General features: G+C 53.6%; 1 protein-coding gene across 1 annotated transcript; it reads left to right on the top strand.

The window, feature by feature from the left end:
- On the top strand, positions 385-3,248 carry LOC8076414 (RPM1-interacting protein 4). Its single transcript, XM_002438214.2, has 3 exons — positions 385-659; positions 2,657-2,848; positions 2,993-3,248. The coding sequence occupies exons 1-3, from the start codon at positions 654-656 to the stop codon at positions 3,035-3,037; spliced, it is 243 nt and encodes an 80-aa protein (XP_002438259.1). The 5' UTR covers positions 385-653; the 3' UTR covers positions 3,038-3,248.

Here is a 20,664-nt window from a genome sequence, read left to right as displayed (position 1 = left end):
CCTCCACGCCACAGCCTAGAGATTCCGAGCGCCAGCGAAGCGCTGGCTGCACCAGTCACCACTCACCACCGACGTGCGTTTCCACCCTGTCCCGTTCGCCACCACCGCCGCACCGGTCAAACCCCACACCTCCTGTCCCCACCTCCCCCCCCGGCTGACCTTCGGGCCCCACCGGCCGCGCCCCTCACATGCGCATCGCGCCGCCCCGGGGGCCCTCCCGATAACCGGCGCGGCGGGTACAAGCGATTTTTATGCGCTTTTCCGTTTTTCCTTTTTACCGTACTACTACTCCTTTTTAATTTTTATTATCGATTTATTTATTTACGGAGACGGGAGAAGTGAGATTTTTATTCACTCCAGTCCACCCCCACCCCACACCACACCAGTCGAGGCAGTACAAGTTCTCCATCACCTGCTTTCCTTTTCTTTTGCCGTTCCACATCGATTCGTCTCCTCTCTCTCTCTCTCCCCTCCGCTCTTATCCCCGCTGCGCCTCCTGACTTTCCTCTTCGTCGTCTCCTACTCTTCTCCCACCCGCAACCGCCGCAGAGAGAGAGAGAAAGGGGAAGAAGCTTTCCCCAGCGCAGCAGCAGCCGCCGCCGCCGCCGCCGCCGCCGCAGCGGATCGGGACCTCTGCTCTGCGGAATCCATCCATGGCGGTACGTGCAAGCCTCTGCGCTGCCTCTCTGCCCTTTTTCTTTCCCCTCTCTCTTTCTTTTTTTTTTCCCCTCCCCACCCCGCCGGTGGTGTTAGCTTGTGGGGGAATCGGTGTTTGTCGTCGTTCTGATCGAGGTGAGCTTCGCCTTGTGATGAAGTTCGGGTCGACTACTTGCCAGCGGGGATTTGTTTCTCCTGTTGCTATGCTTGCCATCAAAGTCGCGCGTGTATTGAACGAGTGGATTGGGAGAGGGGGGTTTCTTTGTGCGGGATGTGATAGGACTAGGAAAGAAACCAGTGCGATGATCCTTTCTCCTGTGCTTCAGCTGGGTTCACAAAACTGATTGATTGGTTGGTTGATTCATTGATTGATGTATGTATCCTCCAAGTCTCGGGAGAACTATTATATGTGTAGGGAGCGCGGAGGAGTTTCTTTTCGCCGGGCCGGGTAGGTTGGCGTTTTCGCTTCGAGGCCTGTGATTGTCTCAGCTTACTCCACTGCTTCGATTTGCCTTCGATGAGCGAGATCGATACAGGATGCAGGGTTCACCTGCAACTACAGCGCAGTCAATTAGCAGCCCAGCCTTTTTTTTAACTGTTGCCGTGTAGATGCTGAAACGGACAATTTAGCGTAAGCGGATTCATTCAGTTCTTTCGTCTGCACCTCGCGGGGCTCCTGGCTAGTAGTGCCATCAGCTGGGGTTTTATTGATCCAGCATTAGATTATTATTATTATTATTGTGTTAAAGCTATGCCAAATTTGGATGGAAGCCAGATGGATGGAGATGGGGATAGATGACTTTGGAGGGAACTTCTGTCACTGATAAATTCTATTCCTGCATGCGGAATTATGCACATATGGAGGCTACTGGTCACACAAGAGGCCTGTTGCCTTAGTAGCACACTTAGAAAACTACTTTACTTACTAAAGCTTGCATTGGAGACTTGGTGTTTATCTGAATACCATGCTTGGCGATTACTGCTCATAACATTTTATTGTTTTCATCATTTCATAATGGAATGATGGGTTTTCTTTTTAGGAAGATACTGATAGATCACATCCAATTTTTGTATTGTAGTTCACCAACCAATTCATCTGTTACAAATAAAAATAATGATTCTGCAGCCTGTCCTTCATATAAAAGGATATACCTAATTCCTGTTTTAAGGGGCTGTTGATTGAATCATGCCTGGAAATATCAGCATGGCAACTGAATCTGCTCATGAAAGTTGTTCAGCAGTACATGGTGACCACATGGTTTCTTGGAAACTGCTGACAACTTGACATGCCAAATCTTTTCTTGATGCTAGTTTGATCTCTAGAATATGTATGTTATGTTTTTTTATAAGGAATATATGTTCTTTTTTGCGAGCAAGGAATACATGTTCTGATTTAACTCAGTTGTCAATAGGTCTCAACTCCCAGGTCAATAACTGCGTTGAGACCTATTGACAACTGAGTTAAATCTTTGGTGCTAATGAATTTTGAGCCGCTAATATTGTCCCATGCTGGCATGCTATGTAATTCACGATTACTGCAAGTATATTCTCCCGTGTTTTGAATATTCTGTTTTGTCTGTATCATCATTCTCTGCTCTGTATCGCCATTCTCTGCATCAAGACGCCTGCACATGATGGAATACAGCCATTAATAGCTGCATTTGCCCCACATTAGGACACCTGCATATTTAGTGGAACACATCACCAACTTCCTGAATGATATTTTATTTATATTTCTGTTTTTCCCTCAATGGTCTCGTCTGTACCATGACTGCATTTATCTGCTTGCAGAAGGCTGTGCTTTACTATATATGTGATCACCCAGTCACACAAACACATTGCATGCCGACACAAGCTTGGTATTTCTAATCTGTAATAATACCAATTGCTTGGACACAAGTTTATGGCATGATCTAGTGCTTCAGTATTATGCTAGTGAGAGTACAAAATAACAAGTAGATGATTTACCTTTTAACATGGATAATACTGCTTTTACCAGGAGGAATCAGGCCGCCCCTTGCCAAAGTTTGGTGAATGGGATGTCAATGATCCAGCTTCTGCAGACGGATTTACTGTCATATTCAACAAAGCAAGAGATGAGAAGAAGGGTGGGAATGGACAAGACACTGATTCACCTTCCAAGGACACCAGGACTGAGAGGGTGGAATCTTATGCTGCAAAACCAAGCACGGTACGTTCCTTCATGGCTTGTTATCAATTCTCCTGTTTGAACTCCACCTGATGACGAGTTGATGGCACTAACACCAATTTCATCTCTTAAACCTGTGATCTTTCCACTCTTATCATCATTAACTGTATGTTCTTGTGTTTGCAGAAGAAATGGTTTTGTTGTGTGACAGCCAGCCCTACGCAATCCTGAGGAAGACAAGTGCATGCGCTTTGGAAATACTGTCCCTTTAATTTTCTATACATACTATCCATAAGACAATGTAGAGGTACCCATGCCTCTCGGGCTCCAGGATGGGTATCTCGTAAACTCTGGCGTGCGTGTATGTATGGTGTGAGAGTTGTCGGCATACATTTGAAAAGTGGACTTTCTGGTTGTAATTCTAGTCCTGTCTCTTTTTTCATTTGTTGGTGTATGTACTAGTGCCTTAGTGCGGGTCCAAATTTGTGCCTAAGGCCTACTTTGGTAGCCCATTTTCCTGGAGGGATCTCAACGTTTTCCCTGGGCCAATTTCCTCCGTGCCAATCTTCCACGGGCCAAATTTTTGCGCTCTTTGGCAGCCCACTCAACCGAGGATCTCAGCCTGCTTCCCTTTCTTTTCCACGCGTTACGAATCCACGACTCATGAGGCCGGGAGGGCTTCCCCCGACTCGCGCGGCTGATTCGTCGCACTCGCAAAGTCGCGACTCGCGGCGTTGCCCGGTTGCGAGGCCGCCGCTGCACCATCATCTCTTTGTCGTCGCCGGCTCGCCGCCCCAGCATCTCGTCGCTATCGCCGTTGACGTCGCTGTCGCCGGCGCCGCCGACCCTCCACCTTCTCGTCGCTTCGGTCACAGCAACGGTGAACCCGCCTCAGCCTACATCTCTATGCCTCGCGCTAGGGTTTCGTTTTTCTTGATCCGCTCTTCTCAGACTGTCCCACTAGGCCACGGCTGATTAGGGCTTCGACGTCGAGCAACACAGCACGAGAACCGGAATCTGAGAGCAGCGGGAGATCTGAGGGCGCTGTGCCTCCTGCTATTGCTTGGGTAAGGACTGCCCATAACTCCCTCCCCCTCTGGATATTTTATTTTTGTGCATTTAGATTATAAACTGAAACATACATATTTCTTTCTATGATAAAACAGCCAAAGAGAGTATATACATTCATCATTCCAAATTTCTATCTCCGAGAAGTTGCTAATCTTAAGTTGTGGACCCGCATAAAAGAAACAGTGAATTCATCTCAATTATAGCAAACACAGTATAGGTATGAAGGATTGAGGTATGAACCCCATTACATAACTGAAACGCATGGTCTGGTATACAGATTTTCATCTGACCGAAAAGTTCTAAAGTGGTGGCTGCGTTTGGCCTTTACCCACTATTTTCTACTTCCCTCAGAAATCAGCTAGATTAAAATGCATGTATATACATGATGACACACTTTGTGGCTTACTTTTAAAGCTTAATTTGGAAATCACGAAGGCAGTAAAACCCCAGTTAAATGCATCTAAAGTTTAATGGAAAACAGAAAACAAAGAAGCAATGCAAGTATTTTTTGGCACTAATTATGTATACCATACATACACCAGTTCTGTAACACTGAAGTTTTGCTACCTTTCGGGCTCGCTCTCTTCAACTCTCACCAGATCGAGCAGTCATCGTTCTTGTGGTCTGTATATTGGTTTGCCCTGATCATGAGAAAATCGATTCTTTGCATATCTTTTTTTTGGTGAGATTGATCTGTTGCATGTCTGTGATCTGGATTCCTGTATCAGTAGTCAGCTCATATGTCTTTGCCCTGTCTTTGCATATCCTGATAATTGCACCACTGCTAGTATCTTAGCGATGGAGGTTTGGAAGATGATCTGGTAATCATTGGGTGGTTGAATGTCTGTATTTTTTTTAAGAAACATTGGATGTCTGTAATTGCCACTTGGAATTTCAGAAACATCTTTGCTTCTAATTTCTCAGGGACATATTTTTTGTATTCTTTATGCTTATTTTTTTATTGTATTGGCAGGAAGGTCCGCCCCACGCCCAGCTCCACGTGCTGCTCCAGTGAGGAACCCACCATAGCAAGGTACTTAACTGCATGCTTATTGCGTGCTGCATCTATTAATGAGATGGATACTGTTTTCTATGGCAAACTGGACATGGCTTGTTGATAGTATGCTAACTGAACACGTGCAAAAGTGAAATTTAGTTGTCTAGATCTTAGCAACTTGATTGAACGCTCAGCTATTATTAGTTTTGTGTTGAATAAACAGAGCTTTTCCTTTATGATAAATGATTAAAATATGGAAACTTGTATAGCTTCCTGCTATTTGTGTTGAATGATTTCTGGTGTGGCAAATACTCTGCATTTGTTCTAAAAACTGTGGGAATGAATAGTTGTAGAAAATTAGCAGAGAACCAAAGGAGCTTGGCTTGACCCTGGCAGGCTAGCCTACAGTCAACCTGCTATTTTATTGCTAAAAAAACTTAAAAACATGTGTCCTATCTGGTTTCAGAGATTTGCATTGAAGTGTTTGAATTCAGAGAGTTTCAGTTTCTATTACTTTGTATGGCTTCTTAACTTTAAATAGATGTCATTGAATTTTAGTCAAGCCATAACTAATATACTCTACTAGTTCTATAATATGATATCCTGTTTTTTTTTTACTTTTACATTCTATAGATGTGCAGATCCTGTTTGTATTAAAAGGATATCCTGATCCTGTTATCTGTGTTTCACTATTTCTATAACAGGATATCCTGTTTGAGGTCTAACTACTCCTTTTGATGGGCTAGATGTCTCAAGTGCACACAATGAAGCTCAGTCTACAGGAGATTTTATGCAAGGAGTGAGTGGTGGGAGAAAGCGTAAGCAAAGTCTTGGTGCTGCTATTTATTTAGTGCTAAATGATTTGTCCACTGCATTCTCAGGCATGCTTTTGACCTACAGAACTACTCAGTACTAGTTAGTTTAGGAATCCAATAAAAAAATTATAGTGCTAGTTAGCCGGTTTTAATGCTTAATTAATGTGTACTATACATTTGTTAAGTACGGTTTGTCTCTGAGAACACATGATTGTCCTACTTGCGAGGATCTCCTTTTTTAAATCTAAATATTGATTAAATTGGAACTCGGTTGATGGGTGTAGGTAATTTTTCATTAGACTCCATGCTTGTGTATGTAAAAGAAAAGAAAAGCCTCCACTGGTTAGTCTGAACTAAACTGCATTTGCATGTGTTAGCTTGCTGTAACTTTATTCTTTAACCTTCTTTTTTTATATGATGCATTCATATACAAACTTGTTGGGAAAAAATCTGTTACAAGGGCTCACTATTTTCGTTATGTTATTTGCAGAGGTTTTGGTGGAACAAATGCATGTTTGAGACAAGTGAAGTATGGTCAAATTTTGTAATGATCGTTGACATTTTTGGCTTCTATGTAGTTGTGCAAAGACTTGATTTCAGTTTGAAACACCTATATATTTTTATGTAAACATACTTATTTCTGAGATTTTTCTATCGCTATGAGATGCTAGCATTGATATGTAACGACTTTGTTATAATTTTTTTTGAATTTTCTTATTTTTTTTAAGGCGCTTTTATACTACTATATCTATAGTGATGTGCAGCAGAGAATCACAAGTCGTGATAAAAGACTGATCCGTGCATGCATGCTTGCTGGAGCTGCTCGAGCTGCCCGTGCATGCAAGCATCCATCTCCCCCCTGCAACTGCTTCCAAATAGCAGCAGTGAAATAATCCCCCACGTGGAATCCCAACAGGGGAATCTACATGTCAAAAAAATCCCTCCCCCTCTGTTTTGTTCCCAGGGCCAGTAACCCCGAGTTGCCAAAGTAACCCTAAAGGTTCTCCGATCCACCAATCCTCTTGACTGTTTGGTGCCGACTCTCCGATGAAGCTGTTTCTGGTGGCGGCTTCCCAAACAGGTCAGGGGGAGCAGGGCCATGACGGCGAGGCACTGCTGGAGCACTGGTCATGACGGCGAGGCGTCGTGTCGTCGGAGCGCGGGTGTCACCGCGTCAGCCTCCTCCGTGGCTCCATGCGCATGGGCACGGGTATGCCAAGGTGAGTAGGATGTCAGGGAGACGGAGTGACGCAATACAGAAAAAAAGAGACTGCAAGGAATTGTGGAGGCATGCGTCTAAGTTGGCAATGGGTACGTACCTGCTGGGTACAACTAACTCATATCTGTGCCCGTGAAGAAAAAATGTGCCCGTTAAAAATCCATACCCGTAAACACGAGATTTGTGCCATACCCGTGCCTGAGCGGGTAACGGGTACCTATAGATTGCCCATGCCTGCTAAGCTGCAAGTCTCAACAAGCAATAGGCTGCCAACAGGGCAACAACCATTCAACCAAGGTCCGTGCAAATAGACAAACATGTCCTAAGTGATCAGCAGATCATACCATGCAATAGGCAGCATGAGAGTATGAGACATTACAAGTTCATAGAAGTTCCCAAACCAAAAGGCAGCACTTAGCAGTTAGCACTAGCAGAAAGCTGCAGAACTGCATGGGACATTACAAATTTATGGAAGTTCCCAATTCAAAAGGCAGCACTCAGCAGGGCTGCATTGGGTCATTACAAGTTCATACAAGTTCACAATTAACAAATGTCAACCAATAGGAGGCACATGAAATCAATTGATCCTTGTTCTTCATACTTGTTCACCAAAGGTCTTCGGTTACTGGTTGTTAGCTTTTGCTTGAATCTGGGACAACATTATCAAATAGAAAGCTCCTATAAAGGCATAAATAACAAACTAGTAAGTTACTCATGTCGGCGTCTAGACTCGCGGTCTAGGCACTAACAAGTATAAGTCTGCGTGACTGACCAAGCTTGGATGGTGATGCAAGTGAGACACAGAGGGTTTATACTGGTTCGGGCCAAGAATGCCCTACGTCCAGTGTGATTCGGGGCTCTGTTTAACCTTGCACCCAAAGGTGCTCGTAGTAGGGGATACAAGCAGGTTGTGAGAGAGGGCTAAGTCCCAGGTCTCGGCTTGGTGTGGACAGAGTGCGGGTAGCTACTCTGTGAAAGAGTGTTGTGTGTGTATACTTGGCCTTCTGGACCCCTTTTTAGTTGTGAACCCTGGTTCCCCTTTTATAGCCCCAAGGGAAGACCAGGTATTTACATGAGTAGATTTTTTTTATTGAATGGTGAAAACACAGTCCCGACCCTGTTGAGGCTGGCCCATCTTGTCCTTGAGGGATGGTTGACAGCATGGCTGTCCCTGTAGAGGGTTACCGAACCCTGTAGGGGTCGCGGGGGTCGGATCGCCGGTACTGCTGCGTATCCTGTCAACAGTGGGAAAAGACCTCAAATTGTGGTGCTGATTAACCTCTCCCATTCCCTTTCTACTGTGCGGCAGTGTGCTACAGTGAGAGGGGTAAGGATGTATAGTGACAGAGGTAAGGCCACAGTGACCGGGGTGGTTGGAACAGTCGGCACCCTGCCCTGCCGCGGTGCTCAGGGTGGTTGAAACAGTCGTCGCCTTGCCCTGCCACGTTATGGGAGCCATCGCGTCCGTCATGTCGTGGGTACGGGCGCCGTGCGGTGGAAGTCTTGCTGCCCAGGTGGAGTGGGGTCCGGTGCCCGAGCCTGGACGGCGTCCGAGGCCCTGAGGGGTCGGGCGAGTCGGAACTGGCGTCCGAGGCCCTGAGGGGTCGGGCGAGTCGGAACTGGCGTCCGAGGCTCTAGGGGGTCGGGCGAGTCGGAACTGGCGTCTGAGGCCCTGAGAGGTCGGGCGAGCCGGAACTGGCGTCCGAGGCCCTAGTGATTGTATTTAGTATGTTTTTTTGTGTTTTTTAATTGCTCTGATTTGGGTATCCCATATTATGGTACCCAACAGTAGCCCCCGAGCCTCTGAAGGGGTGGGCTCACCTCTTTAGAGGTTCTTTCCCCGGGGACTGCTTTGGAGTTGACTAGGAGCCTTTTACTCTTCTCCAGGGGGGTGCGCGCGAGCGCACCCGCCGGGTGTAGCCCCCGAGCCTTTTGGAGGAATGATGTCATTCCTTCAAAGGCTTTCACCCCTTGACAGCTTTGGTCTGGAGTGTTTTAAGGGATAGGTTGCGTGTTCTTTACACGTAGTGCCTGTTCCCATGGTGCGAGGAAGCCCCCGAGCCCTTTCCCCACAAGGGTCGATCAGGTTCTTTCTCGTCTTGTAATTACGTCCCTCATTCTTCCTTTCGCTCGGAGGAGGGGTGGGTCGTGCCGTACTACCCTCGATGGGCGAGTGACGACGCTTCCCGGGAGCTGCAGGCGGGTAAATCCAAGTGGATGTCCGAGTCCCGTTCGATAGGGGTCGGCTAGTGGCCTTATGGGCACATCTCAAAAAGTACCCGAGGGCAGTCACGGTGGATGTCGGAACCGTTCGCTAGGTTCCGAGGGCTCGATGCCTCCCTCGATGGGATCCCACTCTCGTGACACCCGCATGGGTCTCGGATATGACTTGCAAAGATGCGCCGACTCCCTGTAGGGTTCGGACCTTGGCCTCTATTGTGCTCATCTCCAGTCATCCCTCGCTCAGTTATCCTGAGGCGACTGTTCGAACCTGTGTCGCAGGTCAGTCTCGCAACCTCTGGAACGTAGGTGGCCATGGCCTGGGGATTTTGGGCCTCGAAAGGCTTTTTTCAGACTCGTTTTATAGTGTTGGGGGTCGGGCGAGACGGAGAACTGCGCCCGACGGAGACCACCTTGCAACTTCGGCTCGAGGTCTTGATGGGGTCGGGCGAGACGGAAAATTGCGCCCGACGGAGACCTCCCTGCGACGCTTGGTCAGCGGGAGGGGGTCGGGCGCCGCGTCCCCTAGAAGGAACCGCCCTGACATAACTTTTCAAGGCGCTTCTTTTGAGGCGCGGCACGCGAGGACTCGAAACGGCCGTGCCGTCTCGCCCCGGCTGGATGGGACGTTTCGTCTGCGAAATTAATGCGCGCGTGCGGCGGGCGCGGGAATCGGAGGGAGTTGGCGCTTCGAGTTTTTCACCTGAGTGGGCAACGGTTGCTCGTCTAGACTCGCTTGGCCTTCCTCGCAGGGGCGTGGTCGTGGCTCGTCCCTTCTATAAAAACGGCTACTGGGGGCTTGATTTCTTTCCTCTCGCTCCTGCGCCACCAAGCCTTTGCCTCCTGCTCTTCCTTGCGCCGCCATCCCCTCCACCTCCATCGCGCAGACTCTCCTCTTCCTCCTGAAGCCATGGCCGGCGTCGAGGCGTGGCCGCCCAGCAATGTGACCAAGTCCGCGCTGGAGACGCGCGTGAAGGTCGGGATTCTCCGTCCTCTCAAGGACGTCGGGTTCCCGGAGTGGATCGTTCCCTCGGCGAACGACAGGGAGCCAAACCCGCCGCCGGGCTATGTGGTGTGCTTCCTGTCGTTCTTAGACCGGGGGTTCGGGGTTCCGGCCGGCCGCCTGATCAGGGCCATCCTCCACCACTACGAGGTGGAGTTACACAACCTGAACCCAAACTCGGTGATGCAGGCTGCCGTCTTCACCACGGTTTGCGAGGGGTTCCTGGGGGTTCCGGTCAACTGGAATCTCTGGCTTCACCTCTTCAAGGCGGAGATGTCGGCCCGTTACGTGGGGATGGAGAAATTCCCCCTGCGGGCCGGTGGCTGCACACTGCAGCTTCGTCAGCAGCGGGCCGGACTGTACATATGGAGCTCGATGCCTTCGTCGAACCGGGGGTGGCAGAGCGGGTGGTTCTACCTCCGGAACGACGGCGGCTTGCTCCCGAAGTACACCGAGAAGATGGTGACGGAGGTTCCCATGAAGTGGGCGTGGGGTGCTCCGACCGAGGAGCAGAAGAGGCTCGCCCCGCTTCTCGCGGGGCTTCAGAAGTTGCGAGATGCCGAAGTCACCGCGGCCACGGTGGCAACTGCCTTCCACAAGAGGAGTTTGCTTCCGCTGGCGCAGCGGCGAGTGCCCATGTTCGAGATGACCCGGGGGGTCCCCTGGGCAGGGACGAGGATGTTGGCCGAGCCGATATCAGCCTCAGACATCTCCGCCCGGGTCGAGAAGACGACGCACCCAGAGATGAAGAATTCCCGGGTGGTGCCGATGCGCCCTGAAAAGGGCTACATTTCCCTGGTAAGTATGGATTTTTTGCGCCTTCTTTTCGTTTCCTTCTTGCCTTTTCCTTGACTCCTGATCGTTCGCAGAGGATGGGGGTCGTCAAGGATTCCCTGCCCCCTGTCCCAGAGGACAAGGAGATCCGGGCCAAGAATCGGGCCCGGAACGAGGAGCAGAAGAAGTCCAAGGAGGACAAGAAGGCCAAGGCAGCGCGGAAAGCGCAGCGGCGGGAGATCTCCGCCAAAAATCATCGTGAAGCCGAGAAGGCGGGGGTCGCCCCGCCTCCGTCTCCCGAGACTTCGGTCTCGGAGATAGAGGGCAGAGGAAACAACACCGACTGGCTCGACGAGCTGGCCGAGGAGGATGATGTTATCCCTCCGGCCGGGGGGGAATCGAGGCCCCGGAGGGGTCGAAGGCCCGAGGGGGGTCGGAGGCCCCCCAGGGGGCCCAAGCGCCGGGGGCGGACAGGATGCCACCCATATCATTGTGGTTGATGAGGATAGCGCCGCTCGAGAGGGTTCAGGCCCGGTGGGTCCTCAAGATGGGGAGAAGGCGTTGGAGGTCAGATCCGAGGTGCTACCTCAACCGGTAGTGCCAGAGGCTCTCGGCGAGCCCGCCCCACTGTCCGGGGCGGGAACTGGTGCCTTGGTGGAGGCGTCGCAGGCTGAGACCGCCGTGGTGTCTCCTGCGCCGTCGGCAGGCGAGGCGGGGGTCGGACCGGCGGCCCCTGGCGCCGCGGGAGGCCCCTTAGGAGCTCCGAGCTCCCAGAAGAAGTCTGCTCCCCGAGCGAGGTACGTATAGGATTTCTGATTCCTCTGCTGATTTTTTGTTTTTCTCTTTCTTCTAACTTGATGTTGTTCCCCCAGCCGTAAGCAAAAGGCGCCTTCGGTGGCGCTGGCCCCCCTAAAAGCTGTGAAGAGGGGGGCTCAGTCAACTCCTGGGTCGGCTAGGCCCGTGTCTCCGCCGCCTCCAGGCTACGAGGAGGCAGGGCGCCACCAAGGGCAAGACACGGGGGTGCCGAAGCCCCAAGGACTGGAGGACGCTGACCTCGGAGGTGCGGCCCGGCCTGCGCACGCTGAGGAAGGCCGAGCCATCGTGGTGTCCAGCGCGGCGCCCGAGGCCCCCACGGCGGGAAGGGAGGAGGAAGCTGGATGGGGCAAGAGTCCCGTAATCTGGCCCAACCTCGTCGATGCCGAGGGGGGAGCCAGATTTGTCCTGGATGACCCGTCAGAGAATTACCTCTGGCAGGGTCTGGATGCGTGTGGGCGCGCCGGTGTCGAGGCCCTCAACCGAGCTACCCAGCTCGTGGGCCGTGACATGTTTAATTTGGCTCAGGTAAGATTTTTATCCGTGTTGTAAAGTAGTTTTGTCCTTGCTTTTGCGGTATTAACTCCCTGTGTGACCTCTGATCTTGCAGGCGCTCAAGGCCACCTCCCAGGAGAAGTCGGTATTTCTCCGTCGGGAGAAGGATGCTTGGGCGTCCTTTGAGAACGAGAGGGCTGCCAGGGAGGCGGCCGAGGGGGAGCTTGCGAAGGAGTGCGAGATTTCTGCCGAGCTTCGGCAGAAGTGCTCGGCACTGGCCACCGAGGCTCGGGAGGCCCGGGACAAGGTCGGCCCCCTAGAGGAGAGGATTGGGGTCCTCACCCAAGAGTCTGAGGCGCAGAAGGCGGCGGCTGAGGGGTACAAGGTTGAGGTCGCTCGGCTTGAAGCTTTGCTTGCCGAGAAAGACCTTGCCTTGAACCAAGCTCAGACCGACCTGGCCGGGGCTCTGAGCCAGGTGGCCCGCTGGCATCAGAGCTCGGCGGAGCACGAGAAGCGTGCCGAGGGTAAGACTTGCGCCCTTTACCTCGGACTCCTTTATACTTCTGAGTTAGCTTTTCCTGACTTTTTGTTTCTTGTTCTGTTTTTCGATCAGAATTGGAGAGGAAGGCGGTCGAGACGTCTTCTGCTGCCGAGGCCCTGCAAAGGTCCCTTGACGCCAAGGCTTCAGACCGCTCGGCTCTTGAAGCCGTGGTCACCTCGGCGTGTGAGGGGCTCGGGGTATCGGCGTCGGGGTCGTCGCTGCGGAGTCGGATCGAAGCCCTTTACTCCCGGGTCGGGGAGAGGATGAAGGAGGCACTCCACGCTGGGGTGAAGAAAGCCCTGGCGGTGGTGAGATCTCACTATGCCGGCATTGATTTGCCGGCAGTCTGTGAGGGCTATGTTCTCCCGGATGATGAGGCTGAGGCCCAGGAGGAGGTGCAGAGGCTTGAAGATGCCGTGGCTGCCCCCGGAGATGCCTTGGCCACCTTCTTCGACGACGAGGTGGAGCTTCCGCCCCTTGGGGCTCGAGGACCTGAGTAGACAGGGCAGAAGGCCCTTAGGTTTCTTTTCTTTTTGTGGGTGTTGAGGCCGGTGGGCCTTGTAATATATATATACAATGTTAATGTAGATATTTGTGTAATTGCTCTTTAAGCTGTTTCCTTATGCCGATCCGACCTCGGCAGCGCGAGGTCGGGTAAGCTCCTTGCGATAGCCAGAAACCCCAAGCCTAAAGTCCTCTTCCTTTTTCTCTTAGTGGTTTTTAGAAGTCCGAATCTGTCCCCCGAATCTAAGGTGAGTAGGAGCGGTCTCTTGCTCGTGAGCGCTGACCTTTCCTAGTGCTCATGCCTTAAGATTTGTGGGGCGAGTTTCCGGTTTTCCTAAAACTTTCTATGAGAAAAAAGGTTTGGAGTTCTTTTAACTTGCGCGAAAAAAAGGAAAAAGGTTTGGAGTTGACACGGGGGGCTCCCTCCAATGTAGCCCCCGAGGGGGGCTCAGACTCTGCTGGGCAGGTCCGAGGCTCCCTGATAAAAAAGGGCCATATGACTTAAATTTTCATTTATTCCTTCATGGTGGTGAACAAACGAAAATTTTTTTACAAAAGTTCTAAGGGTAAAAGCGACGTAGCTGTTCTATGTTCCATGCGTTTTTGAAGACCTCTCCCGCTTCATTGGCGAGCTTGTAGGTGCCGGGTCAGAGGACCTCGGCGATGATGAAAGGTCCTTCCCAGGGGGGTGTGAGCTTGTGACGACCCTTGTTGCTCTGTCTGAGCCTTAGCACCAAGTCGCCGACTTGAAAGGCTCGGCCTCGGATTCGTCGAGCGTGGTATCGGCGGAGGGCCTGCTGGTATTTGGCAGAGTGTAGGAGGGCTACGCCCTGGCTTCATCCAGCTGGTCCAGCGCGTCTTCTTGGAACGTCTTGCCGCTATTTTCATCGTAGGCTTGTACCCTCGGGGACCCGTACTCCAGATCGGTGGGGAGGACGGCTTCCGACCCGTAGACCATGAAGAACGGGGTGAAGCCTGTGGCTCGGCTTCGGGAGGTTCTCAGGCTCCAGAGTACGGCTGGTAGCTCTTTGAGCCACCTTTTTCCAAACTTGTTCAGTCAGTTGAAAATCCTGGGCTTGAAACGCTAGAGGATCATGCCGTTGGCACGCTCCACTTGACCGTTGGTCTTGGGGTGAGCCACTGCCACCCAGTCCACACGTATGTGGTGTCTGTCGCAGAACTGCAAGAACTTTCGCCCGGTGAACTGCGTGCCGTTGTCGGTGATTATGGAGTTCGGCACTCCGAATCGATGGATGATGTCTGTGAAGAACAACACTGCTTGCTCAGCCTTGATCCTTGTAATGGGTCGGACTTCGATCCACTTAGAGAACTTGTCGATTGCGACAAGCAAGTGGGTGAAGCCCCCAGGCGCTTTCTGCAGAGGCCCGACCAGGTCGAGGCCCCAGACAGCGAAAGGCCAGGTGATGGGGAAAGTTTGCAAGGCCTGAGCGGGTAGATGTATCTGCCGAGCGTAGAACTGGCATCCCTTACAGGACCTGACGATCTCTGTGGCGTCGGCTACGGCGGTGGGCCAGTAGAAGCCTTGTCGGAAGGCATTTCCTACCAGCGTCCGAGGCGCGGCGTGATGGCCACAAGCCCCCGAGTGAATGTCCTGTAAGAGCTTGACCCCCTCTTGACGTGGGATGCACCGCATGAGGACGCCCGAGGGGCTTCGCTTGTACATCTCCCCATCAAGGAGGACAAAGGTCTTGGCACGACGAGCCACGCGCCTTGCTTCAGCCTGGTTCAGGGGCAAAGTGCCGTCGACCAGGCGTTGAAGCAAAGGGTAGCGCCAGTCGGGCGAGTCGTCAGGTGCAGGTGGCTCTGGCTCGATGTCCATGGCCTCCTGTTCTTGAACGGCAGCGTCCTTGGGGTCGGAATTCTGTTCGCTTGGGGGTTTGTCCGATCTCCCGTCGTTCTTGTAGTCGACGAAGGGCTTGTAGAGGTCGCTGACGAAAACATCCGGGGGGACCGTGGCCCGCTCGGATGCCATCTTGGCGAGCGCGTCGGCGGCCTCATTATACTTCCTTAACACGTGGTTAAGTTCGAGGCCGTCGAACTTCTCTTCCAGGCGTCGAACCGCTTTGCAGTACGCGTTCATCTTGGGGTCATGGCAGCCAGACTCTTTCATGACTTGATCGATGACGAGTCTGGAATCGCCTCGGACGTCGAGCCGCTTGATCCCAAGTTCGATCGTGACGTGAAGACCGTTAAGAAGGGCCTCATACTCTGCTGCGTTGTTCGAAGCAGGGAAATGGAGCCGGATTGCGTATCGCATCCTTACCCCGAGAGGTGAGATGAAGACAAGGCCCGCACCGGCCCCAGTTTTCATCAGAGACCCGTCGAAGTACATGGTCCAGCATTCGTGCTGGATTTGTGGTGGTGGGAGCTGAGTCCCAGTCCACTCCGCCACAAAGTCTGCCAGGACCTGGGACTTTATGGCTTTGCGAGGCTCATAGGTGATCCCATCACCCATGAGCTCTATGGCCCATTTGGCAGTCCTTCCATTGGCCTCTCGGTTCTGAATCACTTCTCCCAAAGGGAAAGATGAGACCACTGAGACCGGGTGAGATTCAAAGTAATGTCGGAGTTTGCGCCGGGCCAACACTACAGCGTAGAGTAATTTTTGGATCTGGGGGTATCGGTCCTTTGTGTCGGAGAGTACTTCACTGATGAAGTATACCGGCCTTTGGACCGGCAGGGCGTGCCCTTCTTCCTTCCTCTCGACCATGATAGCCGCGCTGGCCACCTGGTCAGTGGATGCGACATAGAGAAGAAGTGGTTCCCCCTCGGCGGGGGGCACCAGGATGGGAGGGTTGGTGAGCAGAGCCTTGAGCTTGTCAAGGGCTTCCTGGGCCTCGAGGGTCCAGGAAAAGTGCTCAGATTTCCTAAGTAACCTATACAGAGGCAGCCCTTTTTCCCCGAGGCGAGAAATGAAACGGCTTAGGGAAGCTAGACATCCCATTACCCTCTGTACTCCCTTTAGGTTACGAATGGGGCCCATATTTGCGATGGCCGAGACCTTTTCTGGGTTGGCCTCGATCCCCCGCTCAGACACAATAAACCCAAGGAGCATGCCTCGGGGGACACCGAAAACGCACTTTTCGGGGTTGAGTCTGATCCCTTTCGCCCTAAGGCATCGGAATATTTCTTCCAGGTCGGCGACCAGGCCGCTCGCTTTCCTGGACTTGACGACGATGTCGTCTACGTAAGCCTCTACCGTTTTGCCTATAAGGTTCCCAAAAACCTGGAGCATACATCGTTGATATGTAGCCCCCACGTTTTTGAGGCCAAAAGGCATGGTTACGTAACAATACATTCCGAAAGGGGTGATGAACGAAGTCGCGAGCTGGTCGGACTCTTTCATCTTGATTTGGTGGTAGCCGGAGTAAGCATCAAGAAAAGACAAAATTTCACATCCCGCGGTGGAGTCAACTATCTGATCAATACGAGGCAATGGAAAGGAATTCTTTGGACATGCTTTATTTAAACTAGTATAATCTACACACATCCTCCACTTCCCATTTTTCTTCTTAACTAGCACGGGGTTGGCTAACCACTCGGGATGGAATACCTCCTTGATGAATCCGGACGCCAGCAGCTTGTGAATCTCCTCCCCGATGGCCCGACGTTTCTCCTCGTCGAATCGGCGCAGGCGTTGCTTCACGGGCTTGGAGCCGGCTCGGATGTGCAAGGAGTGCTCGGCGACTTCCCTCGGTATTCCAGGCATATCCGAGGGGCTCCACGCAAATATGTCGGCGTTTGCGCGGAGAAAGTCGACGAGCACCACTTCCTATTTGGGGTCGAGGCTGGAGCTGATCCTCAACGCCTTGCCCTCAGAGGTTCCGGGGTCGAGGAAGACTAGCTTAGTGTCCTCCGCCGGTTCGAAGCTTCCGGCGTGACATTTGGGGTTGGGGACGTCCTGGTCGCAGTCGCCGAGGCCGGTAAGAATGGCCAGAGATTCTGCCAGAGCCTCGGCCTGCTCGACGCACTCGACGTCGCACTGGTAGGCGTGCTGGCTGGTCGTGCTGGCGGTGATGATGCCCTTTGGCCCTGGCATTTTGAGCTTGAGGTAGGTGTAGTTGGGGACGGCCATGAACTTGGCGTAGCATGGTCGTCCCAGGATCGCGTGGTAGGTTCCTGGGAACCCGACCACGTCGAAAGTGAGGACTTCCCGTCTAAAGTTGTCAGGGGTCCCGAAGCAGACGGACAGATCGATCTGTCCGAGGGGGTGGGCACGATGCCCCGGCACCACTCCATGGAATGGCGCAGTGTCGTTCCTCAGCCGGGACTTGCTGATCCCCATGAGGGCCAGAGTCTCGGCATAGAGTATGTTGAGGCCACTGCCTCCATCCATCAGCACCTTAGTGAGACGGGTCTCGGCGATGATGGGGTCGACGATCAGAGGATAGCTCCCGAGATTGGGGATCCGATCCGGGTGATCCTGTCTGTCGAATGTGATCGCGCTCTCGGACCATTTGAGGTACGAGGGCGCGGCCGTGCTGACTGCGCAAACTTCTCGGAGCTCGCGTTTCCTTTGACTCACGGTGAGGCGAGCCGCGCGTCCCCCAAAGATCAGAAGGCAGTTCTTGATCTTGGGGAAAACCTCCCCCTCGGGGTCGTCGTCCTTGGGAGGCTCTTCGGCACTCTCCTTGGTGATGATGTCGGTATAGTACCGACGGAGGACGGTGCACTCCTCGAGGGTGTGCTTGGTTGGCCCCCTGTGATAGGGGCACGGCTTCTTCAACATCTCGTCGAAGAGACCGGGGCCAGTAGGAGCCCTCTTGGGGTTCTTGCGATCAGCCGCGGCGACTAGATTGTTGTTCGACTGACCCTGCTTCCCCTTGCGACCCTTCTTCTTCTTTTTGGGGTCGCGGGATCCCGAGGCTTCGGCGGCTTCGGCCTTCTGCTTCCCTTTGGCTGCGCCGTCGGAGAAAATGGCGCCGACTGCCTCTTCGCCTGAGGCAAAGTTGGTGGCGATGTCGAGCAGCTGGCTAGTGCTCGTGGGGGTCTTGCGTTCGAGCTCGTGTACCAACTCCTTGCAGGTGGTACCGGAAATGAAGGCTCCGATCACGTCGGAGTCCGTGATGTTGGGGAGCTCGGTGCATTGTTTGGAGAATCGCCTGATGAAGTCTCGGAGGGACTCGTCAGGCTTCTGCCGGCAGCTCCTGAGGTCCCAGGAGTTCCCAGGGCGCACGTATGTGCCCTGGAAGTTCCCGACAAAGATCCTGACTAGGTCAGCCCAGTCGTGGATCATGCGCTCAGGGAGGTGCTCGAGCCATGCCCTGGCCGCATCGGCTAGGTGGAGTGGGAGGTTGCGGATGATGAGCAGGTCGTCATCCGCGCCGCCCAGCTGGCATGCTAGGCGGTAATCCGCCAGCCAGAGCTCAGGGTTCGTTTCCCCTGAGTATTTGGCAAGGTTGGCGGGCTGTCGGAATCGTGCCGGGAACTTGGCCCTGCGTATGGCCTCGCTGAAGACGCGGGGACCCGGAGGCTCTGGTGACGTGCTGCGATCGTGATCGGGGTCGTACCTCCCACCTCGGCGGGGTCGGTAACGTCGGGACTCGGCTTCGTCCCTGTCACGTCGCCTGGCCTCGAGGGTGGCCCGCACGTCCGCGCCTGCTCCGACGCGCTCATGTACCGACGGGGCCTTGTCGCCCCTTTGGGGGTCAGGGGGCGGCGGACCCTGTACCGTTGGTGCCTTGTTCGGAGGGGGTCGGTCCCCATGACGTCTTGTGCTATGGGATTGTGAGGCAGAACTCTCCACATTCTGCACCACAGCCTGCTCCAGGAGGCCACGTAACCCCTGGCGCACTCTTCTTCCCTCAGGGGTCGATGGCTCGGGCATCATCCTGAGGAGGAGCGCGGCGGCCATCACGTTTTGGCTGGCCGTGCTGAAGACCGGGGCATCACCCCCTTGGTCCTCGACGATACGGCGGTTGACGTCACGGGCACGGCGTCTAGCCTCGCCCCCATCCCCGCGGCCTGACGGCTCTCGGACCAGGGCCTCGCGGAGTTGGCGGAGGCGTGTGCGCTCTTCTTCGAGCCTGGCCTCTAGCTCATCGAGCTGTGCGAGGTCAGGACGGTGTCCCCCAGCGGGGGCAGATGCTACCCCACGGGCTCCGGGATTGGTTCCGGGAGTTGGATTGGGAGGTGGAGTTGCGTCCTCTTGCCTAGAGGGCCCTGCGTCCCCCTGGGCGTCATGCGGCGTGCCTCCGACTTCTAAGTTGAAGCACTCTCGTGACGGGTCGTAGCTTCCGTCGTCGGAGTCGGAGTAGCCGAGACAATAGTTGCTGGCCTCCAAGAAGCGCATGAAAGTGTCCGGGTCGCCATATCCGGAGAAATCAGTGCCAGCCCACTCGTCGTCGCCCGAGGTTAGGTCCTCTGGGTATGATGAGAAGGGCGGTGTGGAGACGAGGTCCAGTGTAGACCTCAAATGGTGCCCTGGAAGTTCTGCGTACGCACTTAATGAAGTGCTCACGGAAGAGGCGTAGGTGGCGGCGGCATTCCTGAGCCCAAAAGGTAACTCAGGAGGTGCCGCTGCTGCTCCTTCATCCATAGGTGGAGGAGGACGGGACGTTGAGGCCCCTTTGTCCCCCTTGCGGGGGACGGGTGTGGTCCTTGCCTTCCCCTCCGACCGGGGCGGAACGGGAGGCCGTGATGATCCTCTGTTGGTCCTGGGAGCGGAGCATGATGCCCCGCGAGCCCTTCCTCTAGCACCTGTCGGGCCGGAGGAGCGGGCGACCTGGTGAGGAATATGCGGGGGGAGGACCGGACGGGTCCTAGCCTCAGAGGTAGGGTCGGAGATCCTAGATCTCTGACGCCCCCTCCGTGAGCCCCCCGCATGGTGTCCCGAACGTCTCCCACGTACTGACTGTGGTGGGATCGGTTCGGGGCTAGGCTCGACGTCATCACGTGGCGGGAGGAGGACCATGTCGTAGCCGGAACCGAGGGACATGAACTCCAAACTCCCAAACATCATGATGGTGCCGCGATGGAGCGGGTGAAATCCGTCTGCCATCCAAACCTTCCTAGTAGGGACAGGTGAATGTCACGCAGAAGGCCCCTACCTGGCGCGCCAACTGTCGGCGTCTAGACTCGCGGTCTAGGCACTAACAAGTATAAGTCTGCATGACTGACCAAGCTTGGATGGTGATGCAAGTGAGACACAGAGGGTTTATACTGGTTCGGACCAAGAATGCCCTACGTCCAGTGTGATTCGGGGCTCTGTTTAACCTTGCACCCAAAGGTGCTCGTAGTAGGGGATACAAGCAGGTTGCGAGAGAGGGCTAAGTCCCAGGTCTCGGCTTGGTGTGGACAGTGTGCGGGTAGCTGCTCTATGAAAGAGTGTTGTGTGTGTATACTTGGCCTTCTGGACCCCTTTTTAGTTGTGAACCCTGGCTCCC

This window comes from Sorghum bicolor, chromosome 10 (genome assembly GCF_000003195.3).
Source record: "Sorghum bicolor cultivar BTx623 chromosome 10, Sorghum_bicolor_NCBIv3, whole genome shotgun sequence".
NCBI lineage: Eukaryota > Viridiplantae > Streptophyta > Magnoliopsida > Poales > Poaceae > Sorghum > Sorghum bicolor.
This window is presented reverse-complemented; position numbering and strand designations above follow the sequence as displayed.